General features: G+C 35.9%; 1 protein-coding gene across 1 annotated transcript in view; it reads right to left on the bottom strand.

The window, feature by feature from the left end:
* FCHO2 (FCH and mu domain containing endocytic adaptor 2) overlaps window positions 1-24,683 on the bottom strand; it is a 114,279-nt gene that overhangs the window by 50,459 nt on the left and 39,137 nt on the right. The window contains exons 6-10 of the mRNA XM_024732766.1: window positions 23,708-23,812; window positions 17,611-17,709; window positions 16,793-16,889; window positions 3,572-3,616; window positions 1,801-1,873 (exon numbers count right to left, since the gene is read on the bottom strand). Of these exons, the coding sequence (XP_024588534.1) occupies window positions 1,801-1,873; window positions 3,572-3,616; window positions 16,793-16,889; window positions 17,611-17,709; window positions 23,708-23,812 (419 nt within the window). The remainder of the gene's footprint in view (window positions 1-1,800; window positions 1,874-3,571; window positions 3,617-16,792; window positions 16,890-17,610; window positions 17,710-23,707; window positions 23,813-24,683) is intronic.

The following is a 24,683-nucleotide window of genomic DNA, read 5'->3' as shown; positions in this document are numbered from 1 at the left end:
CTGGCTTTAAGCCAGAACTCTCCAGTCTTTGTGGTAAAGCACTCATCTGTTTGCCTTCACAGTACGCAGTATGAGACCTGCAGATGAAGCCCCAGGAAGACCAAGTTCTGAGCAGGACCCCTTGTCCACAATTGCTGGCATTTCAAAAACCTTCAGGCTATGAGAAGAAGCATGCCAAGAGCCTCAGACATTTCAAGCAAAGTGAATTCTAACATTTTTCCTGCCAGGGAGTGTTGAAAGAAGGCAATAATGATGCAGTGATTTAGGCATTAGTTTTCTGACCTAGTATTCTTATTGGTTAAAATATTCCAATATCCAAGTGCCCTAATGATCATACTGGGAAATTACTGATCATGAAAAGCTAATTTAAAAACATGGAATATACAAAAATATTATAAGCTCCCTAAATGAACAGCTGTGAAAACCATCAATTATAAAAACATCTTAACTCTTTATAATGTAGCCACTAACAGATAAACTGGCTACATTTTAAAAATTTACTTACAAATCAATTGTTCAGACTTCAATTTCCAATGTTATAAAAGAGCTATTAGCTTCCATTCCCTTAGCAAAATACCCCTCTTCACAATGCTCAAAAAAGACATCTGCAGAAGAGATAGTAGCTATAGGCATACATCACTTTGCAAATAGTCTTAATTTGTTAAACCAAGTATCAATACAACTAGGGAGGAGGAAAGAAACAGACATTCAGAATGGCAGAAACTCCAAGAAACTCAGATGATAAGCGTATAACCAGGGAGGAGGCAAGACCACCCAAAGCACAAATTGTTCTCTTATATTGAAAATATGAATGGCCACCAAAATATTAAACCTCGTGAGAGTTCTGCTGATTATGTTAAAGAAGTAGGGACTTGAAACAAATTTTCAGTCAATGTTACTGGGTCAACAAATCACTCAAGACTTTTGATTAGTGTCTCTTCATTCTAAATGGGTTGAATAATTAAGCAAAGAAAAGTTCCTTTATTTCCAATTTGTCTCCAGTTAATCAGAGTTCAATGATTCTCAACCCCAGGTGTATATTAAGAATCACACAGGCTGCTTAGAACAAAACAAAAACTATGCTGGGGCCTCCCGCCCCAAGAATCTGATTTAATGGGTCTGAAGCAGGGCCTGGCATAGATATATTTAATTTCTCAGGTAGTTCTAATGTATAGCCAAGGCAGAAAACTTGACTTAGCTAATACTAGTTTAATTCTTATATGCTAATTATATTTCTTTGTATACCAATTTATTTTTTAAAAAAGGTACATGACATTTATACTCCATCTTCCATCTAAAAATGACGAATTAGTATAAATGTTTAAAATATGTTAGGACTTTTTTCTCCCCCACTTAACATTTTCCATTTATGTACACATATATCACTAATTTACTATATGGTTAGAGTTGTCTTGAAAGATTTTTATCAAATTGCTGACCATGGTGTTTTTCTTAGGTTATTAAGACTTAGAACAATTTTTAGTTCTCTCTGTACTTTTGCTTGATTTTTTAAAATATGCATGTATCACTTTATAAAATAAGAGTATCTTTAAAGTTTCAATTTCAAAACGCTAAAGCGTTCATCTTGAAATTTTAAAATAATAAGAAAAGTTAACACTTTTAACTAAAACTAGAGGAGCTGGCAAATGTTTTTAGAAAAGTTTGTATTTTTCACATCTTAGCCATATGTACTTTGGGTTATTTCCAAAAGAATTTTTTCTTTTCAAATTCATAACAATAGTCTTATTCTTAATTATTTATAACCATAGAAAGGATTTTGACAATATTTAATATACTTACACAGACTCTGTATCCTTTTCCTTTTTAATTATTCCTGGTAAACCAAAAGTCTTTCTTTTCCTTGGTCTTATACCTTAAAATAAATGTATATTGTTACAGAAACATAACTGTTCCTGATAAATATATTAAACTTATGAATGCATCTTGTATCTTGACACACAATTTGCTCATAACTGTTGATACTAAATTTGGATGAAAGAAATGAAAGTATCAACTGCTAAACCCTAATATTTAAATAAGTCATAGTCTGTTTAAATTTTTCTTATGTTGATATAATACAGCCTTTTATTCACCAAAAGGTTATACATAGAACATTGATTTGATCAGTGAAATCCTCTCTTCCCCTAAATCACCTCAGGCAAAATAAGCATTTGCAGATATCTTAAGACTTCAAAGAAAGTACATTATTCACTATATTAGATTTTGTTATAAATGCAGGTCAAATCATGTTCCCGGTATAAAGGGTCACAAAATATAAATGTGTTGTTTTAAATGAAAAGTTGACAACAGATCCATTAACAGTACGACATGGGAAACTTATAATACGGCATTCTTTTGTCCATATGTTATCTCTAATACAAATAACGTTATAAATGGATCCAACCATAAATGAGGAACAAACACCATCTCTATTTTGCCAAATATGGCAGTTCTTCCTCTTCTTCTTGCATGACAAATTATTTTTTAAACGTCAGTCATGCTATCAATCGTCAACAGAATTCAGCACTTAAAGCTTAGCTACTTAACTCTTTGAGAACTAGAGTACACCTAAGCTAACCTCTCACCTTATATATGAGGAAACTCAGAGTATTATTTTTGTTTTTTTAACTCAGTGTTATACAACTAGTTAACACTATAGCCAGAATTATAATCTAGGTGTCTTAGAATAACGTACTTGCTTTCATGCAAAACTAACTCCCTGAACCATTTATTTGCAAAGCATGTTATAATATTTTAAAAATAAATACATTTTTATTCTCAGAGTAGGTGTTATTTATTATAAACATTTTTAAAGAACTTTTTAAATTCTTTTAAACTTCTGAAGAACTTTTAAAGTTTGAATACACAGAATTAAATAAGTACTGCTCTAAGTCAAACAGATGGTAATTATAAAAAGTCTAGGCCCCAGAGCTCGTTGACTGCTCAGTTAATAACCTTATACACAACAGCAAACCATTTCTCCATATTCTCACACAGGTCTTGGAAAAAAACAGAAGACTGCTTTCAAATTATTTCTAGCAGCTCACAAAGTAACATTACAAAACATAACAAAAATTGCAAACATGTCTTGGGTTTCATACTATGAAAAACATCAATTTAAATAGGAAGGGTTGTGGATCCTTGCTCTAAGTCAAATCATTGCCTATTTTGAATGACAGTAACATAAGCATTAACACATAACCTTATTAATTACTGAAATGTTACCCATTGTAGAATAAGCAGTATACATCAATATGTAGTGATGAGTTTCATATTTATGACATTAGAATGTTTAAAGATTGATATCAGTGGAGAAAACAATCTCAATGCATATCTGCAAACAAATACATGTTATATTTAATCTTTTAAAAAATCTATATTCTAACACACTAATATTCCTTTGGGCAAACCTATTTTTATTAAGTAAAGATTAATATCTGCAGGTCTTCAAACCACATTCACATTTTTTACATCACTCCATAGACATCGTAACACCAATGGATAGCAGCCCCTCTATTCAGTAAACAGAAGCTATTAGCTAGCTCCCACACATTACAACTAGTCAATTTACCTTCAACTGCACTAGCAGGGTCACATTCTTCAAATTCAATAAGGCCTAAAAAGAAAAAACATGAACAAGTACTGGTTTAAAAAAAAAAAAAAAAAGCTGGTAGAAAACAATCACATTAGATCCCATTACCTCTTTTTAATTGTTCTGAAACATGTTCCAGTGTTACCTGATAGTGTTAAGTAAAATATCAGCAATAATTTAAAAATCAAATAAGCCTAACACTGAAAAAAACTGAGACTAGCCTATATCATGAACACAATTTACTGACAACCCTTTATATATGATACCACAGAACTGGAGACACAGAGATTTAACATGTAGTTTCTGTTTTCAATAAATATCAGACTAAAAATGTATGTTCCACTAAATGGTCACTTTAGCCCTGCCTTATTAAATGGTAACTGGTACAACCTGCTACATCAAGAAATTTAAAAATAGAGCCTGAAGTAACGAGTGGATAATAGGGACTTCCCTGGTGGTGCAGTGGTTAAGAATCCGCCTGCCAATGCAGGGGACACGGGTTTGAGCCCTGGTCCGGGAAGATCCCACATGCTGCAGAGCAACTAAGCCCGTGTGCCACAACTACTTAGCCTTTGCTCTAGAGCCCACGTGCCTAGGGCCTGTGCTCCGCAGCAAGAGAAGCCACCGCAATGAGAAGCCCGTGCACAGCAATGAAGAGTAGCCCCCGCTCGCCACAACTAGAGAAAATCCGCGCACAGCAACAAAGACCCAACGCAGCCAAAAATAATAAATTTATTTAAAAAAAACCCAAACAGTGGATAATAGAGGATTTCACTACTGGTCCTTCTGAGATGTTAAGCTTAACTGTAACTATGTGCAAATTCACGATCGGAGTTCTCACTGATCATTCCATTATGAAAGAAAACCACTAATGAACAAGAAAAATTTCTCTATTAAGGAGGAGCATTTAAAGTATTGGCTAAAGCGTCCTGCTTCTTACCCCCAAATCAAAGATTTACTTCCTCAGTTCCAGTTTTTATTCAAAAAGAGTAGATTAACATTTAGTGATAAACAGAATAAAAGTCATAAATGTGAGTTGATAAACAAGGTCTTAATCAATTAACTGGCAATACCTTCCCTACTGGGGCATTCTTATGACATATATCATATGACTGAAAAAAAAAAAAACACTCACTACTTCCATCCAAAAAATTCTTAGAGTCAGAAAACAGCCCAATTAAAATTTCAAGGATTTCAAGTCCACTCTGTAAATCTGCAAGCTAAGAATTCTTTAAATGAAAGGGTAATGAGCTTGTTCTTAGAATCCTTTAAAGGCCTACATTAACAGTTTACAAAGAGATGAGAACTGAAAGATCAATAAAGATAAAGAATTTTAGTAGTATGTGCCGCTGATAAACAGCAACTTTTTGCTTGGTGTAAGAATTATTAAGAATGAAAAATTTCTACTTAAATTACCAACAGCTTATTATGTGTTATTAGTTTTATCACTTACTAACAAAGCTTGAGAGAATATAACCACCCATCAAAAAAAATACAGTATATATTAAGATCTTTGGATGTTATCATATATATGAAAATAGTAAAGGCATCCATTAACTCTATAAACATCAGGGCCTTCAAACAAAATTCTACATTTTTTCCTCACAAAACATCTCTCCTATACCAGATATCTTGATCACTGTTCTCTTTATCTTTTAAAAACATCCTCTTAAAATCCATTTGAAATAGAAAAATATCCAATAAAAATAAGCTATTCAAAATGACATTTTTGAAATATAAGATGCCAAATCCTTTCAAATTGTAAAATATATATTAAAACATTTTAACTGAGTTCCATCCACACATAAGCTTTTCTATTAAAAACAGAAACACTAACAGTTTCTAGAATAATAAAACTAAATATATACTCTTAAAAAAAACATTAAATCATGCATGAAAAAGATTTTGTTTTTCAAATGGCATACGCTCCACATGCTGCTTCACATGGCAAAGCTTTGCGTGCCTGGCTCAGTGCCAGTTGACAGCTCAGCTGGATATCAATGCACATTCTGACCCCCCTTGTAGCATGTCACTTCTGAACTGTTTCACAAGTAGAAAGTTTATTCACCATTTTCCCCAAATGCAGTACACCGCCCATCATTCTGCTATTTAATCATAAGACAAGTTACTTTTTTTGAAAGTACCAAAGCCAGAGTGAGAGTCAGAAAGAATAGTTTGCTACCACTGGAATTTCAACTGTTTTAGGCTCAATTAATTCTGTTGTCAAAATAAATATGTGTTCTTAGTGCTTAGATTTTATGCTGGGCTGCAAGGGCAATTTAGTTTGTATAAAAGCAAATAAGACCATTTTGGCTCTGTCTCCTGATGCTCTTTCATACATTATCTAAAAATGCCATCATGAGTTCAATTAAAAGCAGAAGAAATTAAAAGCAGACCTCAAAGAGGGCAACGATCCAAAGCAAGACAATTCTTACACATGATGCTTTAATCATATGTAGGAATAAATTATTGCTAGCAAAAGAAAAAGAGAAAGTCAATAACCTAAACAATTCATCCAAACCTAATTTGGATCAAAATTTTTAAGAAATGTTACAGAAGGAAAGAATTTATTTAACAGTAATCTTTAATCACTACATGTATTTAATCACTACATGAATGAGGTAGAGTATTAAAAAATGTTAAATACTGGGCTTCCCTGGTGGCGCAGTGGTTGAGAGTCCGCCTGCCGATGCAGGGGACATGGGTTCGTGCCCCGGTCCGGGAAGATCCCACATGCCGCGGAGCGGCTGGGCCTGTGAGCCAAAAGTTAAATATTTAATTAATAGTTCCCATTGTTTTGGAATCAATTCCAAATCTCAGGTCATCAATAAAATCTGCAACTTTGTCTAGCTATAAACTGGCCTCAGAACTCAAATAAGAAGTCTGGGCTACCCAAGTCAAGGATATTTCTGCATATATCCAACTAAAACCACAGAACACCAGTTCTAATTAAAAGCCAAAGTAAAACGTACCAACATGGCCAGATCCCAAAGTCTAACAAAAAGTGATGATAATGGGAGAGGGGTGGGGGAGAGAGGAGGGAGAGGAAGGGACAAAGAGAAAGAAGGACAGGGACAAAGAGAAAGAAGGACAAAGAGAAAGAAGGTGACTCAAACAATGGGAGTCAGTGACATTTTCAAGCTTGCTCCTGGGCCTATGGAACAGAACACAGGCACATTGCTAGGTACCTGGGATGATGAACCGGGCAAGCTAACATGAAAAAGAACATTGAAGTCTAACTTGTGGTGGTGTGCAAAGGGCACGGAAGTTCAAGTCCTGGTTTTGCCACTTGCTTTTTGGCTGATTACCTTGGACTAGTTACCCTTTTGAACCTAGGTCTTATCATTTTTATGAATGATATGGGGGGTGATAATAATACTTTTTGTTATATTTGCTTTCTCTTTCTTCCTCTATACATACTCATACTTGTAGTTTTTTTTTTTTTTTCTTTCACTTGTTAAATCATTTGAAAGTAAGTTGCAACATCAATGCTACTTCATTTCAGGAGTATTTATTTTAATAGCGGGCTTGTAACAATTTCCTCAATCCAGTGGTTCCAAATCCCAAGTCCTAGCTGAATCTTCTAGAGAAATGCTTCCTGTATCAGAAACACCAGGAGGGCTTGTTAAACCACGAATTGTTGGGCCCCACCTGCAGAGTGTCCTTTACAGAAGGTCTAGGTTGGCGCTCAGGAATTTGCATTTTAAACAAACTCCCAGGTGATGCAGAAGGTCCTAGGATCACACTTTGAGAACTACAGTCCTAGGGATTCCCTGGGTCCACTGCCAGATATTCAGTAGGTCTAGACAGTGCTTCTCTAATTTTACTGCACATACAAACTGCCTAGGGATCTCACTGAAGTGCAGCTTCTAATTCAGTAGGTCTGGGGTAGGGCTTGAGAGTCTACACTTAAAACAAGCATCCAGTGATATAATGCTACAGGTTCTCAACAAAAGCTGCATGTTAGAATCAGACGAGTTTTAAAATACAGTGATACCAAGGACCCACCCTAAACCAATGACATCAAAATTTCTGGGATAGTGCACTGGCTGTTCGTTTTTAAATTTTTATTATTATTTTTTTATAAAGCATTTAAAAAAAAAATATATATATATATATATATATATTTATTTATTTATTTTTGGCTGTGTTGGGTCTTCATTGCTGCGTGTGAGCTTTCTCTAGTTGTGGTGAGCAGGGGCTACTCTTCGTTGCAGTGCGCAGGCTTCTCACTGTGGTGGCTTCACTTTTTGCGGAGCACGGGCTCTAGGGACACAGGCTTCAGTAGTTGTGGCACACAGCCTCAGCAGTTGTGGCTCACAGGCTCTAGAGCGCAGGCTCAGTAGTTGTGGCACACAGGCTTAGTTGCTCCGTGGCATGTGGGATCTTCCCAGACCAGGGCTCAAACCCATGTCCCCTGCTTTGGCAGGTGAATTCTTTTTTTGTTTGTTTGTTTTGTTTTTTTTGTTTGTTTTTGTTTTTTTTAGTCTGACAAAGTTTTTATTTCAGACAGATTTTTAAAACCCGATGTCTCATCTTCATTCTTTTTCTTCTTGTATTAGACCATAGAGTGTATTCCAGCTTTACTGTTATCCAACCCAACCAATACTTTGTTTTTTGGCCTTTATTTTTCCCTCATCCACTTGCCTTATGGTGGAGAGAAACATATCTGTGTTGCATATTCAGGTCTCTTTCAGGTTTTTTATCACAACATACACATTCTATTTCATTAAACATTCAAGCAATTCTGAGTTAAGTGGACACCATAACATTATTCTATTTATTTCTCACAGTATCAGGCTTAATTCTTTGGCAGTGGTGTTTGCAATTATCTATGTTTAATCCATTATGATCTAATGACTTTTCTCAACATAAATTTAATTAAATGTTCATAGCTTGACAACTGTGTGTGAAGCATGATGCAAAGGGGAACAAAGATCAATTTCATGTTTGCCCCAATTTCAAGCAGCATATCAGTAGAGAAGGAGACATGGGATACAATTATAGAAAAGACTATGATACAAGTTGTGTTACAAGTGATGTAATAAATGCACAGCTCCTTGGAAGCAGAGAAAAGAGAAATTAATTCTGGCAAGTGCAGTTAGGAAGAAAATTGTGTAGACTTTGGAGAACTGGCAAAATCTGGCAGGCGGATTCTTAACCACTGTGCCACCAGGGAAGACCCTGTTCGTTTTTTTAAAAAAAGAGAAATTAAAAGGAAAGGGAAAATATTTTCAATGAATGATTCTCACAGGTATCCAAGGCTTGAGAAGCAGTGATGAGGCAAACTTAGGAACCATGGTCTTAAATCAAAGGAATGAGTTTTTAACCATGGAATTTCAGTCACTGTTAAACCTTCTAAATTTTCATCTAGTTCTCCAAACACAGCATCTTGGCAGTGAAATATAATCTCCTCCTACATCGAAAATCTGACACTGCCTCCATACCCCCAGACTGAGTCATGTTTTCACTTTCTGTGATCCTGATGAAACCTTTAAGGCTTATACTCTGCTCACTATAATCTCTTTTCTCTGGGAACTTCCCCCTTCCTCACGAGTGGTACAGAAGCCATGATCTAGTCAGAACTGACTGGACTAGAAAGAAGGTTACCCCAATCCAAGATTACCTAGACCAGTTTCTTTCTGGTCTAGAAGAGGGATAAAAACCTGGGTTAATTCTGAGCTGTGGCTACAATTAAGGAACAAGTGAAAATACCTAGAAATTACTAGGAGATCACTTTACATCATGTACCTGGAGAAGCAAAGAAAGCTATTCTGCAAATAAATAAATAAATAAATAAATAAAGCAGTAAAATGCAGAGACTCAATAAAGGAAAAATGATACCTAGTGTTCCTACTGGTGTGGGTTTCCTTCTGCAGCCTGGCTATATCCCTGATTTTGAATCCTTGGGATACCTCAGTTTCTTTCCCATAAACTCCCTTTTAAGTTCAGATTGATTTAACTTCTTTTACATACTGCAAAAAACTGAAACTCTGTCCTAATTCTTATGCATATGTAAAAACTGTAATCAGCTTACTTTTTTACTTCTATTTTTTTGTCAGTGTTTATACTTCAAGTTAATGAACTAAGCTTTCCTTAAAGCCTGCTCAAAACAGTTTAATCTTTACTTCACAATTTAGGATTCTTATTACGATGATCAGTTACTGTGCTGTGATACGACTGCAGATGTAGTTAGTGCAAGATATCAGATTAAATGATTTCTGAATCCAAGAAGAACAGCAGAATCAACTTTTGAAAAAAGATTACATATTGTTATGAGCTACACAATTCTAACGTATTATGACATACCTGCTACTATACTACACAAGAAGTACATTCCCTAACAAAGAGGTAGGCAAAGGTCTTCTGTAAAAAGTCAAGATGGTAAATATTTTAGACATTGTAGGTCATAAAGTCTGTCACAACTAGTGACCTCTGCTGTTGTAGTGTGAAAGCAGCCACAGACAGTACATAAACAAGTGTGGCTGTGTTCAAAAAAACTTTCATGGACGCTGATATCTGAATTTTACAATTTTATGTATCACAAAATACTGTCCCGTCCCCGCCCCCGCCCCCACCCCACTGCCAATCATTCTTTGCTGTAGGCTTCAAAAAAGAGGCAAAGCTCAATGTGGCTCGGTGGCCACAGTCTGCAGACTCCTGCTCTAAAAGATAATCACTATCAGGAGGCATATGCGTCCCACAGGGCAGAGTTCTATGCCTCTGTCCTAGGTGGTTAGGACACAACAGGTGAAGGTGTACTCCTTCATAAAGTGAAGCTTCTCTGTGTTATCTTCTTTGGGAGTTCTCCTCTTTTACTCTATTTGGGCTAATCTACATTATCCTCTTCACTAATCATCATCCATTCTTCTTTTCTCTTTCTCTAGTCATCCCCACTTGCTATCAAATAGAAAAACCAAGTAATCACAAAATATCTGGTGTGGTTTGTGGGTCTTTGATCTTCTTGGCTATTTTTAATTTTGCTTTCTACGAAAGGGTTTCTACTTCTCTGAATTAAAAAAAAAAATTTCATGGAGGGAATGGAAGGAGGTTCCATTTATAGGTTTGGCATTACTCTTAATCCTTGAGGGGTCTGGAAAGATGATCACTAGTGTTTTAAGGTTTTTTTTATTAATCTATATACTTGTACCCTATACTTTTTTCTTTTATTTCCCATTTTTATTGAGATGTAATTGACATACAGCTCTGTATAAGTCTGTTATACCACGTAATGACCTGACATATGTATACTGTGAAATGACTGCCACAATAAATTTAGTTAACATTCATCTATCTCCTCATACAGTTAATCCCCCCAATTGTTTCCCTTGCGGTGAGACCTTTTAGGGATTACTCCCTTAGCAACTTACAGATACCCCATGCTGCAGTGTTAGCCAGAGTCATCATCTTGTGCATTACATCCCCAAGACTTATTTATCTTATAACTGAAAGTTTGTACCTTTTGACCACCTTCATTCAGTTCCCCAGCCGCACACCCCCTGTCCCCCTGACACTGATCTAATCTCTTTTCACTTTTTTTGAATTTTATTTCATTTTTTTTATACAGCAGGTTATTGGTTATCTATTTTATACATATTAGTGTATATATGCCAACCCCAATCTCCCAATTCATCCCACTGCCACTACCACCCCCATACTTTAAAATAATATACCTAATGTAGAAGCTAGAATATTCCAAATATCTAAACTAATAAATTAATTTCACATTTAGCCGGTCTGACCACAAGAATCTCATTTTTCCCTTTCTCTTTGTGGCTGGCTGTTTCAATATTTTATGTCTACCTTTCTGGGGCTTTTTCTATTTGTATCTTTAAACACATTATAGTCCCTGGAAGTCCTCAAATGGAAGCTATAAACCTATATTATCATATAATGAAAATATAAATAAACTCTGCAAAAAAATCTTTTATTTAAACATATTAGACAATGGCCTACCAACTTTTTAAGTTATCTATCCTTGTTACTTATAAATGGAAACTTGCTTAACTTTTATGAAAAGTATACAGTGAAATTAGCAGAATGATTGTAAAACAGGAAATTTCAAAAGTATGGATTTTAATCTCCTTTTACAACTAAAACATATGAGAATGGGTAGAAATACTAGGATAATGTCGTTAGAACATAACAAGACATTCAAAATTAGAAAACACCTGTTGCATGACTGTTTCAGACCACAGGTGCTTTGATATACTCAAAGCATACACTTAAAGTGACTCAAATTCCAGAAGGCAAGGCACTACAACACTGAAAAAGTAACGACAAAAACAGTCTGGAGGTTCCTCAAAAAATTAAAAATAGAACTACCATATGATCTAGCAATTCCACTTCTGCATATTTATCTGAAGAAAAATCACCGTCTCAAAAAAATATCTGCACTACCATGTTCAGTGTGGCATTATTTATAATAGCAAAGGCATGGAAACAACCTGTCTAATGACAGATGAATGGATAAAGAAAATATGGTGTGTGTGTCTCTATATATACATGTATATATATGTGTGTATATATACACACACACAAACAAAATATTCAGCCATAAAAAGGAAGGAAATCCTGCCGTTTGTGACAGCACAGATGGACCTTGAGGGCATTATACTAAGTGAAATAAGTCAGAGAAAGACAAATATTGTATGATCTCACTTACATGTGGAATCTAAAAAAAACCTGGACTTACAGATACAGAGAACAGATGGGGGATGTCCCCCACTAGGCAAAACGGGTAAAGGTGGTCAAAACATACACACTTCCAGTTATAAGACAAAGTAAGTCCTGCAGATGTAATGCACAGCATGGTGACTTTAGTTAACAATACTACGTTATGTATTTGAAAGCCGCTAAAAGAGTACAGTCATGGCTCAGTATCCAAAGGCAATTGGTTCTAGGATCCCTGCAGATACTAAGTTTCGAAGATGCTCAAGTCCCTTACATGGCATAATGCAGTTAGCCCTCCATATCCGTGGATGTGGAATCCTCGGACAGACAGGGCCAACTGTAGTCCTTAAAAGTTCTTATCACAAGAAAAAAAAAATTTTAACTATGTGTGGGAATAGATGTTAACTAAACTTACTTTGGTAATCATTTTGCATTACATACATATATCAAATCATTACGTTGCATACCTTAAAGCTAATACAATGTTATACGTCACTTATATCTCAATTAAAAAAAGTAATGACAAAAATGACACTACATATAATTAGTATAAAATAGTCTCAATGAATAGGAAAAAAATTTAATGCTCTCAAAGTGTTTGATTTACATAGGAGAATTGGAGACATAAAGTTAGAGGTTATATATCTCAACAGATAACTGACTAAAGAAATTTTTCAGCGCAAGAGAAATAGGTTAACTTTCAGTTATACAAAGTTTTTAAAGAACTGGGCCTCTTGTTTTCTTTTTAAAATGTGTATCCCATAGGCCTAAAACCAGTTTACAGAGGAACTCATCCACCAGAGGGAGCCCTTACAAAACAGGAGAAAAAAATGTTAACAGTAAAATAGTATATACAACTCAAGGTTAGAATACTTCTTACAAAACAAAATCCACAATCACGTGTTATTTTTCTGAGAAACACAAAATTTCCATCACTGTAATGGACTCCCTTCTAGTGACATAAATAGAACAAATATGTACGAAAGAGCTGTAACTCTTCACCCACAAGTCAACTGGAGAAGTAATACTTATTCTTTCCATTCCACACCCACACCACTCCCTTTTTTCCCCTTAAATTAGTTCTAGGATCACTATTTTGAAAATCAGTCACATATACACAATGTCAACAGTCAGCCTGACATATACACAATGTCAACAGTCAGCCTGAAACAGTCACCTAATTCTGGGTTCAGTAATTCTAGGAAAGCCCATGTCACCACAATCTTCACTTCCCTCTTACCATTTAGTTACAGAAATTTTCTACATGCCATATATCTTGAGGCCATTAAATTTAAATTTATAAACAATAATCAATAGTAGCTAACTATTAATCAGGTATGTATTAATTTTTAGAAAATACCATTTATTAAGTACTCAATAAAAACCTCACAACCACCCCATGAAGTAGGTACTATTATTATCCTCACTTTATAGATGAGGGTACTGAGGCTTATAGGTCTCACTGGTAGTAAAGAATAGACCACAAACTACAGGGCTAAGTAGTGTGCTACACCACAGATAAGAAAGTAACTGAACTTTTTCTTGAGATAATTGTAGATTCACAGTACAGTTCTAAAAAAAGAAAAAAGAAAAGAAATACAGCAGGATTCCTTGTATACTTTGCCCAGTTTCCTGCAATGATAACATTTTGCAAAACTACAATACAGTGTCACAAACAAGATACTGATAATGATACAATCTATCAACCTTATTCAGTTCTGTCTAAGGCATTTTTAACCAGCCAATACACATTTGCTTTTATTCTATCAATACTTCTAAATGCTCTATATAAAAATTCTTCAATTGTTTTTACCTCTCTTAACTGGTTTTCACTTACAATTTAATCTTTACAATGAATTTTAGGGTTTCACACTATTTTGTAGTTATGTATCTCAGCATCCTCATTCTCCTACATATGTAAACTTAGGTAGTTCTATTCTAATTTCTCCAAAGCATGGGCCTTGAGGTCAAGGATCCTGAAATTTAATCCCAGTATTCTGGCATGTACTTAGCTTTGGCAAGTAATTTAACCTCTCAATATTTCCATCATCTGTAAAATGGGAATAACAGTACCTACTTCAAAGAGTTCCTGAAGATCAAAGTTTGCCTGCAAAGCAGTTGACATAGTACATGGCACAAAGTAAGTATTCACTAAATTTAACCATAATTACTTACCATTCCTTCACCAAGACTTATCTAATAGCAAATCCATCCACTACAACCTCTTTAACATCCTAACCTTACCATATATGCCCATCTGTTCATTCATTCAACAAAAATGTACTGTTTACACATAATAAAGATAAACAGATGAATCAAAAACAGAACTTTTCTTCATAAAAGCACAATTACTAAAATTTAAGGTAGACAACAACAATGCCCAAAAAAGGTACAAAGTTCTCTGTTTGATGGTGGAAGTAACACATGACCTGGCTTTTTAAGAATTTGAAAAATGAGTGGGATATAGCATTTTCTAGAGTAGACATAAGGGCAACTAAGGTACCAAGGACAAAAGCGGGGTATGGATAGGAAACAGCAAGCAATTCAGGTTGGCTGCAATGGAGGGTGCCAGAAAAGAAAAATGGAAAGTAAGACTAAAGATTGGACAAGGGCAGGGGCTTCCCTGTTGGCGCAGTGGTTAAAAATCCGCCTGCCAATGCAGGAGACACGGGTTTGAGACCTGGTCCAGGAAGATCCCACATGCCGCAGAGCAACTAAGCCCGTGCGCCACAACTACTAAGGCTGCGCTCTACAGCCTTTGAGCCACAGCAACTAAAGCACGCGCGCCTAGAGCCCGTGCTCTGCAACAAGAGAAGCCACTACAATGAGAAGCCCACGCACCGCAACCCGGAGTAGCCCCCGCTCGCCACAACTAGAGAAAGCCTGCACGCAGCAATGAAGACCCAACACAGCCAAAAATAAATAGATAAATAAATAAATAAATCTATTAAAAAAAAAAAAAAAAAAGATTGGGCAAGGGCAGATCCCAAAAAGCTTTGAATCTAAGTCCAGAATCTAAATTTCATTCTGTCTATAATGAAAAGTCAAAGATTTATGAGTAATGCCATTATGAGTTCATAATTATATACCCAAACCATTAATGTGCTACAACATGTAAAACAGACTAGAGAAATCTCTACTGTGCCAGTATTTAGAAAGCTGCTGCTGTATTCAATGAGGTAGGTAAGAAGGAAGGTCTGAAGGGAAAAATACTAATGGAATTGAATCAATACAATTTGAAACTTAACGAAACGTGCGAAAAAGGAAGTGAAGATGATTTAGGTTTCAAGCCTTAGCTGTGAACTGCACTGAAGAAAAATGGCTCCCAGACTTCTCTACAAATCACATATTCATTTTTCTGAATTCTAAACTATACTTTAACTTCTTTACTGGACTGAATAATTTTTACCTGTGGAATGAAAACAAGTATCTTGCAAGAATATGGTAGAGTAACCAATAGATTCAAGAAATCTAGAAGACTTGGGACTTCCCTGGTGGCACAGTGGTTGAGAATCTGCCTGCCAACACAGAGGACCTGGGTTCGATCCCTGGTCCGGGAAAATCCCACATGCCGTGGAGTAACTAAGCCTGTGCGCCACAACTACTGAGCCCGCGCACCGCAACTACTGAAGCCTACACACCCTAGAGCCTGTGCGCCACAACTACTGAGCCCACATGCCGCAACTACTGAAGCCCGCATGCTCTACGGCCCACGTGTTGCAACTACTGAGCCCGCGTGCTGCAACTACTGAAGCCCACACGCCTAGAGCCCATGATCAGCAACAAGAGAAGCCACCGCAGTGAGAAGCCCGCACACCACAAAGAGCAGACCTCACTCGCCGCAACTAGAGAAAAGCCTGTGCGCAGCAATGAAGACCCAGTGCAGCCAAAAATAAATAAAACAAAACAAAACAAAACAAATCTAGAAGACTGTAAGTATGCTGAGCAGGAGAAGAGAAGGGTGCTTATTATATTTGATATAACATAACATGCTTATTAAAAGTAAGATTAAGGAAACCCATAATCATTTGTTCATAAAATAGGAACCAGGATGCCTATACTCACTGGTATATTCCCGAGTGTCTAAAATGGTACCCAGAATACTATTAGCACCCAATAAATAAATTTGTTGAAAATATATGTGAATGAGGAAAGAAAAAAGTTATTAAAGTTTAGGAAATGTTCTCCACTGGCCTCAATGCTCTGAGGGCTTAATATTCTCTCCCACTCTTTGTCTCATTAAAATGGCCTTCTGTTGCTAACTCTACTTTTGAAAATATACACTGTAATATATTAATTTAGTAAAGGTATGATAACCACTTTAAGTAGTACTAAATTATTAACTACTGAAGGTCAAAACAAAAGCCTAACATACCATCAGACACAAAGTAAATGATATCTGAGATTTCACACAGATTTTTAGGTATCTCCCAAGCTCCATTTTGCAATTTTGGAATTTAAAGGCAAACACATTTGTTACTGGATGGGAAATGTGAATATGTTTCCTTGCAAAGTTTGTCATCTTACCAGGTCTTTCCTTCCCAGTGCCTTTTGACTCAGCAAATTTTTGTATCAAGCTTTCAACTGTAGTGTTAGCCATGTTATTCATAAATTCTTCATGGACCTATTAAAATGAAATAAAGATAAATTTTTTTGACTTTCCATAAATATTCTTACTGTATTTCAGACAAAACTTCCACAAAACAATTAAAATTCATTATACCAAAATATATATATTTTGACCCAGAGCCTTTAAGAACTTTCATTTGCCTAATATGCTCTGTTACCTAACTCTGTTCGTAGATCTATGGATACACCGCTTTTTACATGAACCCTTAACGTATGGTCTCACAACCTTAGAAGTCAAGGCAGTGTCCTGTTCCTATCTTTGAGTGTTTTAGGGACATAAATCTTACGATAAATAAAACTTATACAGCAATGAAAATAGTATTAGAACTTTAGTAACCAAGAATAACAGACTTCATCTTTCTCTACTATATTTCAATGCACCCCAAATGTCATCATTAAGGCACTTCTATATTTTTGGAAATTTTCTAAGCACAAGCTCTATAACTTATTGAAGTTGCTATGCTAAATTTTAAAATAGTAAAACTTTGTAATAAGGAAATATTCAAAAATTGTTAACTTCAGAATTTTAACTCCATAATTAATTTAAATTATCATCCTTGATAGAATGGTAAAATCCAGGTTATTCTGTATTTAATACATGTAAATACATATTCTTTACCTGAAATAATTGAGTATCATGTTATGAGTTATGATTTTTAGAGTCAGAAATGAACATAAAATTCTCATGAATCAGTTCAATAAAAGTAAAAACGTACCTGGCCTATTTGTAAATGAATTTCCTTTATAGCATTTGACAAGGATCCTATAATTTCTTTTATATGAATGAGATGAGTTTCTTCAATATCTTGAAATTTCTGGGTAGCGAATATAAAAAATTACACACACACATATATTCTGAAATCAAAACACTTTTTAGAAGTCATCTTAATACAGCTAACCAAATTTGTCAAGTTATCATTAATATTTAACAATGCATTGAAAAATACAGCATCGAAAAAAGTTAACTTTTTGTTACATCATTTCTCAGGCAAATATGACTTTTTCAGAATCAGAAGATACCACAAATTAAAATCTATAATCATGGTCAGAAAATTAGGAGACCCAGAAGAGAATAGTGTCAAAAAAACAAGGGAGAAGTATTTCAAAAACTGAAAAACAATTAGTTTGCAGAGCTAAAACTACAGTTTACTTCTTAAGACTTTACAATCTAGCCCATAGACTTTCAAAAAGGTCTAATTCGGGAAATGTTAATACATAGTCTCCAAAAGAGACAGTCTATGGTCAAAGAAATCTGGGAAAGCCTGTATGTATACTCTGTCTCAGCAGTTCTCAACTGAAGGTAGAGATGATTCAGATGATCTGGAGAATGTTCTCAAACTATAAAACAAATAGATCCTCCATGACTACTTAGGCAATGGGCTGGAAAGAGGTAAGAATGTTGTTTGGAAAAAAAAAATCCCAGGTTATTCTGATATTTACTCCCCAGGAAGAAAACCACTGCTAGACTTGGCTTCACAATAAACGTATTAAAAACTGAAGTAACTGAGAAATACTAAAGTAACAAAACTTGTTTCACTCTGCTTAACCCAGTGTGTTCCAAATTTCTTTTGACCATACAACACTTTTTTTCTTCTTCTCTGAATATCTATTAATATCTCACAGAACAATAATATTCCTCAAAACAGGATTTGGGAAATGTTGAACTAGTCATTTTCAAACAAAAATACATTTGTCACTTCCAGTGCACACACCTGATTACCCACTTTCTTGCCAAATTACATCAGTTCTAAGGAGCAGGCCTAAATGTTTGCTATTTTTCCCTAGTTTACCAAATTAAATTCCCTCACCCCATATTTAATGTCCAATTTTCTTCAGCACTGAGTTACGTGATCAGAAATCACTAAGCCAAATAGTCATGTCTATATTTGTGTAAAGGGTCTGAACTTCTAAAAAAAAAATCAGTTATGGTGAAATTAGTTTTGGCAGTAATGCAACAAAGTCCAAAAACTTAAATCCATTTTATTCATGAGGAATGATGAGTTAAAATAGAGTGCTTGTCTTGACTAATTCTGACCAAGTCCAATGAGAATACCCATACTGCAAGATCCTGAATTACTCTTAAGAACTGAGGAACATTCAGGAGGAGCATGATCCTATTTTACGTTCATATTATAAGAATGCACCCTCTGCTTAAATTTCTGCAATTTAATGAACAAGATATTTTCTCATAGACAGGTAGTCCCAAATCCAGGAAAGCTTGGTCAAACAGGCACTAATTTCAAATGGATGATCCCTAATTCCAAGGAAACTTGTGCCTTCTTCTCATTCTCTTTTGAAACACCTACATTGAATAAGTCAGATCCTTAATAATTGAGAAATATCTTGAAGCATGAAGCCAAACAGAAACTAAAAGCATGATTCAGCTACAATCTTGAAACTGTGCTTTATTTTTGGTGGGAGGACTGCTAAATATCAGAATTCCTCAAAATTAGTGACTACGAAATAAGCTCAGAGTTATTCAGCAATGGGAATATAGTACCAAGTGTTTGAATATAAATGAATAAATCTTCTTGAACAAATCAGAGTTCTTCTTCCTTGCAATTTCAAATCCACTGTGTTCATATGTACTGTTATATCAGTTTTTTTAAAAAGTACAATTTTGTCAGCCAGGAGAGATATAGAAAAGCACTCTAATACTAAAACTCCTTAATCTGAGGGTGTTGCTCAAGCAAATCTCAAATTTCCTTGAACTAGCCATCTAACTGTTCTAAGTAAACAAAATCTCCCCACTGTTTCAAGTTTTTTAAGTGTCATTAACCGACAGTGGTGAAAAGCATAAGCAGAGTCACAATTTTAATCATGCTTATTCTCAACTCAAATGCAAAAACTTACATCACAAGTACTCCAAGTAAATTCTGACTTCTTTCACCCCAGGTAAATATATGTCCTGCCACCCAAATTTCATTCTCACTAGATTGACAGGCCCCTTCCCACTAGGATTAAGTCAACCCGCTTGGCCTGGAACAAAAGGAAAGTAGAGAAGCAAAAGAATTCGTTTCCCTTCTAAATAACCCAAAATAAAGTCTACTGTCTATTAAGAAACAAAAGTTAACCTGTCCTACAGTTGTGCGTGTGTGACAGACAGAGACAAAGAGGGAACACGAGAGAGAACACACATACACATCAGCACAGTATACCATGAACTTTATTTAAAAGCACCATGGTTAAACATCTGCTCAAACAAATTAATGTTTCCATCTTGGAACTGGCAAGATAAACAGTTAAAATGCAATTTGAAAACATGTAATGAGGAAGCAGAAAGAGATAAGGAGAGGGAAAGATGAGTGCTGAAGATTCTTTATAAGGTAATATATACAAACAAAAAACACTGACTCTGGGCTTCCCTGGTGGCGCAGTGGTTGAGACTCCGCCTGCCGATGCAGGGGACACGGGTTTGTGCCCCAGTCCGGGAAGATCCCACATGCCGCGGAGCGGCTGGGCCCATGAGCCATGGCCGCAACGGGAGAGGCCACAGCAGTGAGAGGCCCGCGTACCACAGAAAGAAAAAAACAAAAAAAACACTGACTCTAACAAATTCTAATTTGTTTTTTCAAATTAAATAACTGAAAGGCAAACATTTTCACTGATAGAAATTAATCATTTTGATAGGAAATTAATAAATCAATAATAACTGCCTTATAAATGAGTGTTCCTAATGATTTAAAAGATAAAAGAGAACTTGCTGAAGTCTACAATGACCTCAGTTGCTATAGAAATTGAAACTTTTTATCTCACTAGAGATGGAGCCTCATTTAACACAACTAAACCCTTCTTGAAACATTATCATTTCCGAGCTGCCATGACATTACACTTCCCAGTTTTATTCCTTCTCTGGCTTCTCCTACTTGGGTTTCAGCATCTCTTCCTCTCCCAAACTGACAATGATGAACCTCTCAGAGCTTGGCCATTATTTCCCCACACTCTATCCAAAGGCGATGTCATTATGGCTGTGTGTACTGTCCAGCCCCTATTTTATAAAGTCCCAATCCTTTATTCAAAACCTTTGGGACCAGTTGTTTTGGAATTTAAATATTTTGGATTTTTAAAAATAAAGATAACATGGTGTTACCATATATCTCATAATACTACCAACAGGATCTGCAGTGGCATCTGTTTATCAAACACTAGAGGAAAACATGTATATTCAGTCTAAGTAGGATAAAGAGACTACAAATTAGCCTCACATCGGTTCAAGTTTTGCTGCCAAATGAGTTCCAGGAAAAAGATTTTTGGTTTTCAGAGCTTTTGGAATTCAGAATTGTGGATAAGGGATGTGAATATTATGTCCAGGCAAGATTACTTACAGCCTCCAAAACTGCCCACTTGATGTCTCCACTTAGGTATACGCAGCTCAAAATTAACATGTTCAAAACTGAGCATCTCATGCTCTTCCGACCCCTCAAACTAACAGCTCTTCATCTAGCCTTTGCCATTCATCTCTATACACATAGGCTTACAAGCCAAAACATGGGAGAGATCTTGAATCCATTTAGAATTCTCCCATTCACCCTACCCCTGCCATCTCCAAATGCATTCACTTGTCTCCTTCTACAAGGCCACCACACTGACCCTCATCCTTCTCACTGGACTATGATACTGCCTTCCAAATTGGACTCTTTTTTTTTTTTTTTTTTTTTGTGGTACGCGGGCCTCTCACTGTTGTGGCCTCTCCCGTTGCGGAGCACAGGCTCCGGACGCGCAGGCTCAGTGGCCATGGCTCACAGGCCCAGCCGCTCCGCAGCATGTGGGATCTTCCCGGACCGGGGCACGAAGCCGTGTCCCCTGCATTGGCAGGCGGACTCTCAACCACTGCGCCACCAGGGAAGCCCCAAATTGGACTCTTGATTCTCCTTTGGCCTCACTATAATCCATTCTTCATGAAACTGTCAGAATTAGCTTTAAAAATGCAGACCATATCATGTCACATCCCTGCATACAGCTCTTCAATGTATTTCAACTGCTCCTGGAAGAAAACCTAAACCCTTACTAAAGCCTGGTCCTTGATTATCCCTTTAACCTCATTTCTAACCACCATCTCTCCTTACTCAGTTTCAGTAAGCATTTTTTACTTTCTAGAATGTGATCTCTCTTTTACACATCTGGGTCTTCACATCCATGGTCTCCAATGCCTAGAACACTCCTGCCCTAGAATGAGCCTCTTACTGATGCTTCAAGTCTCAGTTTTAAATGTTACTTCTCCAAAATGGACTTTCGTTAACTCCCTAATCCAAATTAGGTCAACCCCATTATTCTATCTCATGGAAGCTTGTTCTTTTCCTTTGTAACATTTATAGTAATTTGTAACTTTATATTTAAGCATATATTTAATGTCTGTCTCCCTCCCCTACACTGTATACTCCATGTAGAGCAGAGAGAATTTGTTTTATTTACATATATATTGTATACACCCAGCATCTAGCACAGTGCCCACAACATGGTAAGTAGAGATGGATGCATTATGCCTGCACACAAGCATGCAAGCCGTCTGCTTCTGAGGTGTGAATCATTCACCACTCCAAGCAAGAAGACTCCCTAGAATCCAAAAAGTCAGACTCATAAAGTCCTTCTTCACACTTACAGAGTGCCTACCATGAGCTGAAAACTGTTTTAAGTGCTGAGGAGACAGCAGTAAACAAATCAATCCCTGCTCTTACAGAACTTATATTTTAGTGGGGGGAAGACAGACAACAAAATATATGGGTAGAAGAGCCAGTGTGCCTCACCATATTTCTAGCCCCTCAAACATGATGACTAAGAATGTTCTAAGAAGAGGTTCCTCCATCAGCCTCAGGGCCAGAGTGAAGAGCTAAGCCATGATGAACAAGTAGCATGATAAAAAATAAACACTTGCTATTGTAAGCCACTGAGATTTTGGGGGTTCTCTGTCACAGCAGCATACCATCCTATCCTGTCTGACACAGTAAATTAAATGCATGGTGTCAGATGATGACAGGTGCTAAGGAGAAAAACAAAACAAGAAAAGAGGACAAGAGGTGAAGGTAGAAGTTTTGGGTATAATTCATAAAAGGCACCCATCTTAAATCTAGGCCTTTAACTAAGGCTCTAAGAACATCAAATTGAATATAATTTATCCCAAGCTTATAGGAGACAGACTTTTTTTTTTTTTTTTTCCTCGGTATGCGGGCCTCTCACTGTTGTGGCCTCTCCCGTTGCGGAGCACAGGCTCCGGATGCGCAGGCTCAGCGGCCATGGCTCACGGGCCCAGCCGCTCCGCGGCATGTGGGATCTTCCCGGACCGGGGCACAAACCCGTGTCCCCTGCATTGACAGGCGGACTCTCAACCACTGCGCCACCAGGGAAGCCCGAGACAGACTTTTTTTAACTGATTGTCTGTCTTCCCTTACTAAAATGGAAGTTCTATGAGAGCAGGGATTCTTGACTGTTTTGTTAACCACTATACCCTCAGCACTGAGTCATTTCCAGTTTTCTTAAGTATAAGTCAATTTTAAAACCCATACATAAGCATTACTGTCTTCATCATCTACCAATGTCCTCATTTTCTCCAATGCTCCTTAAACATTCTAGTCAATCTGAATAATCCCTTATGATATTATAACTATTGATTCTTGGTCTTCAATCTCCAAAACAAGATGTATATTTTTAAAACAGCATTATTAAAACACTGAGATTGCGCATTTTAACATTTTCTAATACTAAAAAATTTTATGACAGAAAAATTATATTATTTTTATCACTAATATAATTTATTATAATTTACAAACAATAAACACAAATATCCTGTTTTAGATTTAAAGCCTTAAAAATACCAACCTGAGCTGTTTCTGTCATTTTCTGTTCAAAATCAGCTTTTCCTAATGCATATTTTTCCACATAGAGTTTATAGGTATCTGTAGCTTTCTTAGATTTAACAGTTGCCTGTAACAAAACAGAAACATTTTGAACTATACAAAATATTTTTTATTTCCTGATATAAGTTTATATGAAATAATAATTTAAGTGCATTTTAAGAAATGAGGCCTATGTTGAGTTCAAGATGACAAAAACTAATACCTTTTTTTCAAGTCCTCCTTAGTGGTATTTTTTGTTACAGTCACACAATAATGCAGAAATTAAATGCTAATTCTCTTGTCTGATGGAACGTGCTTTAAAAAGTTAAAATACTCTCAGTTTATAACCCAGAGTAAGATCACACAACCACATAATAGTACAATGTTACTAAAAATTCAACAAACAATACTGTGACAATACCCTCAGAATATGCTTGACACTCCTTTACACACCTGTGAGTCTTTCTTTCTTCCACAACAGATATTCCATTTAATGTCTGATCAGTGACTATAAAGCTAGCTCAAAAGTTGAAAAAAAAAATCAATTTTCCTTGAGGTTTCTCAGTTTCCATTGTGCTCCGGAAAATCTATAAATTTGATTTTTTTTTTTTTTTTTTATAAATTTGTTTTTAATCATTGCCTATTTTTCAAGAAATTGTTACTGCATTATTATAGTTCTAATTTTATCAAAGTTACTTACTCAATAAAAACTTAATAATATGTTAAATATTAGGCAGTGACGAATATGAATACAAATTATATAGACATCTTTTCTTCAGGGACTTCATAGCAGAAGTATAACCCATATACATAAACAGCTAGAAACTGGTGGAAAGTAACAAAGAAGTAAAAACAAATTTTATGGAAGATGGACATTAAGGAAGAAGAAAAACTATGTGTAACTTGTAGGTTGGGGCAGACATGTGGCTATCAAGAAATATGATTATTCTCAAAGGATT

Source organism: Neophocaena asiaeorientalis, unplaced genomic scaffold, assembly GCF_003031525.2.
Source record: "Neophocaena asiaeorientalis asiaeorientalis breed wild unplaced genomic scaffold, Neophocaena_asiaeorientalis_V1.1 scaffold515, whole genome shotgun sequence".
Lineage (NCBI taxonomy): Eukaryota > Metazoa > Chordata > Mammalia > Artiodactyla > Phocoenidae > Neophocaena > Neophocaena asiaeorientalis.
This window is presented reverse-complemented; position numbering and strand designations above follow the sequence as displayed.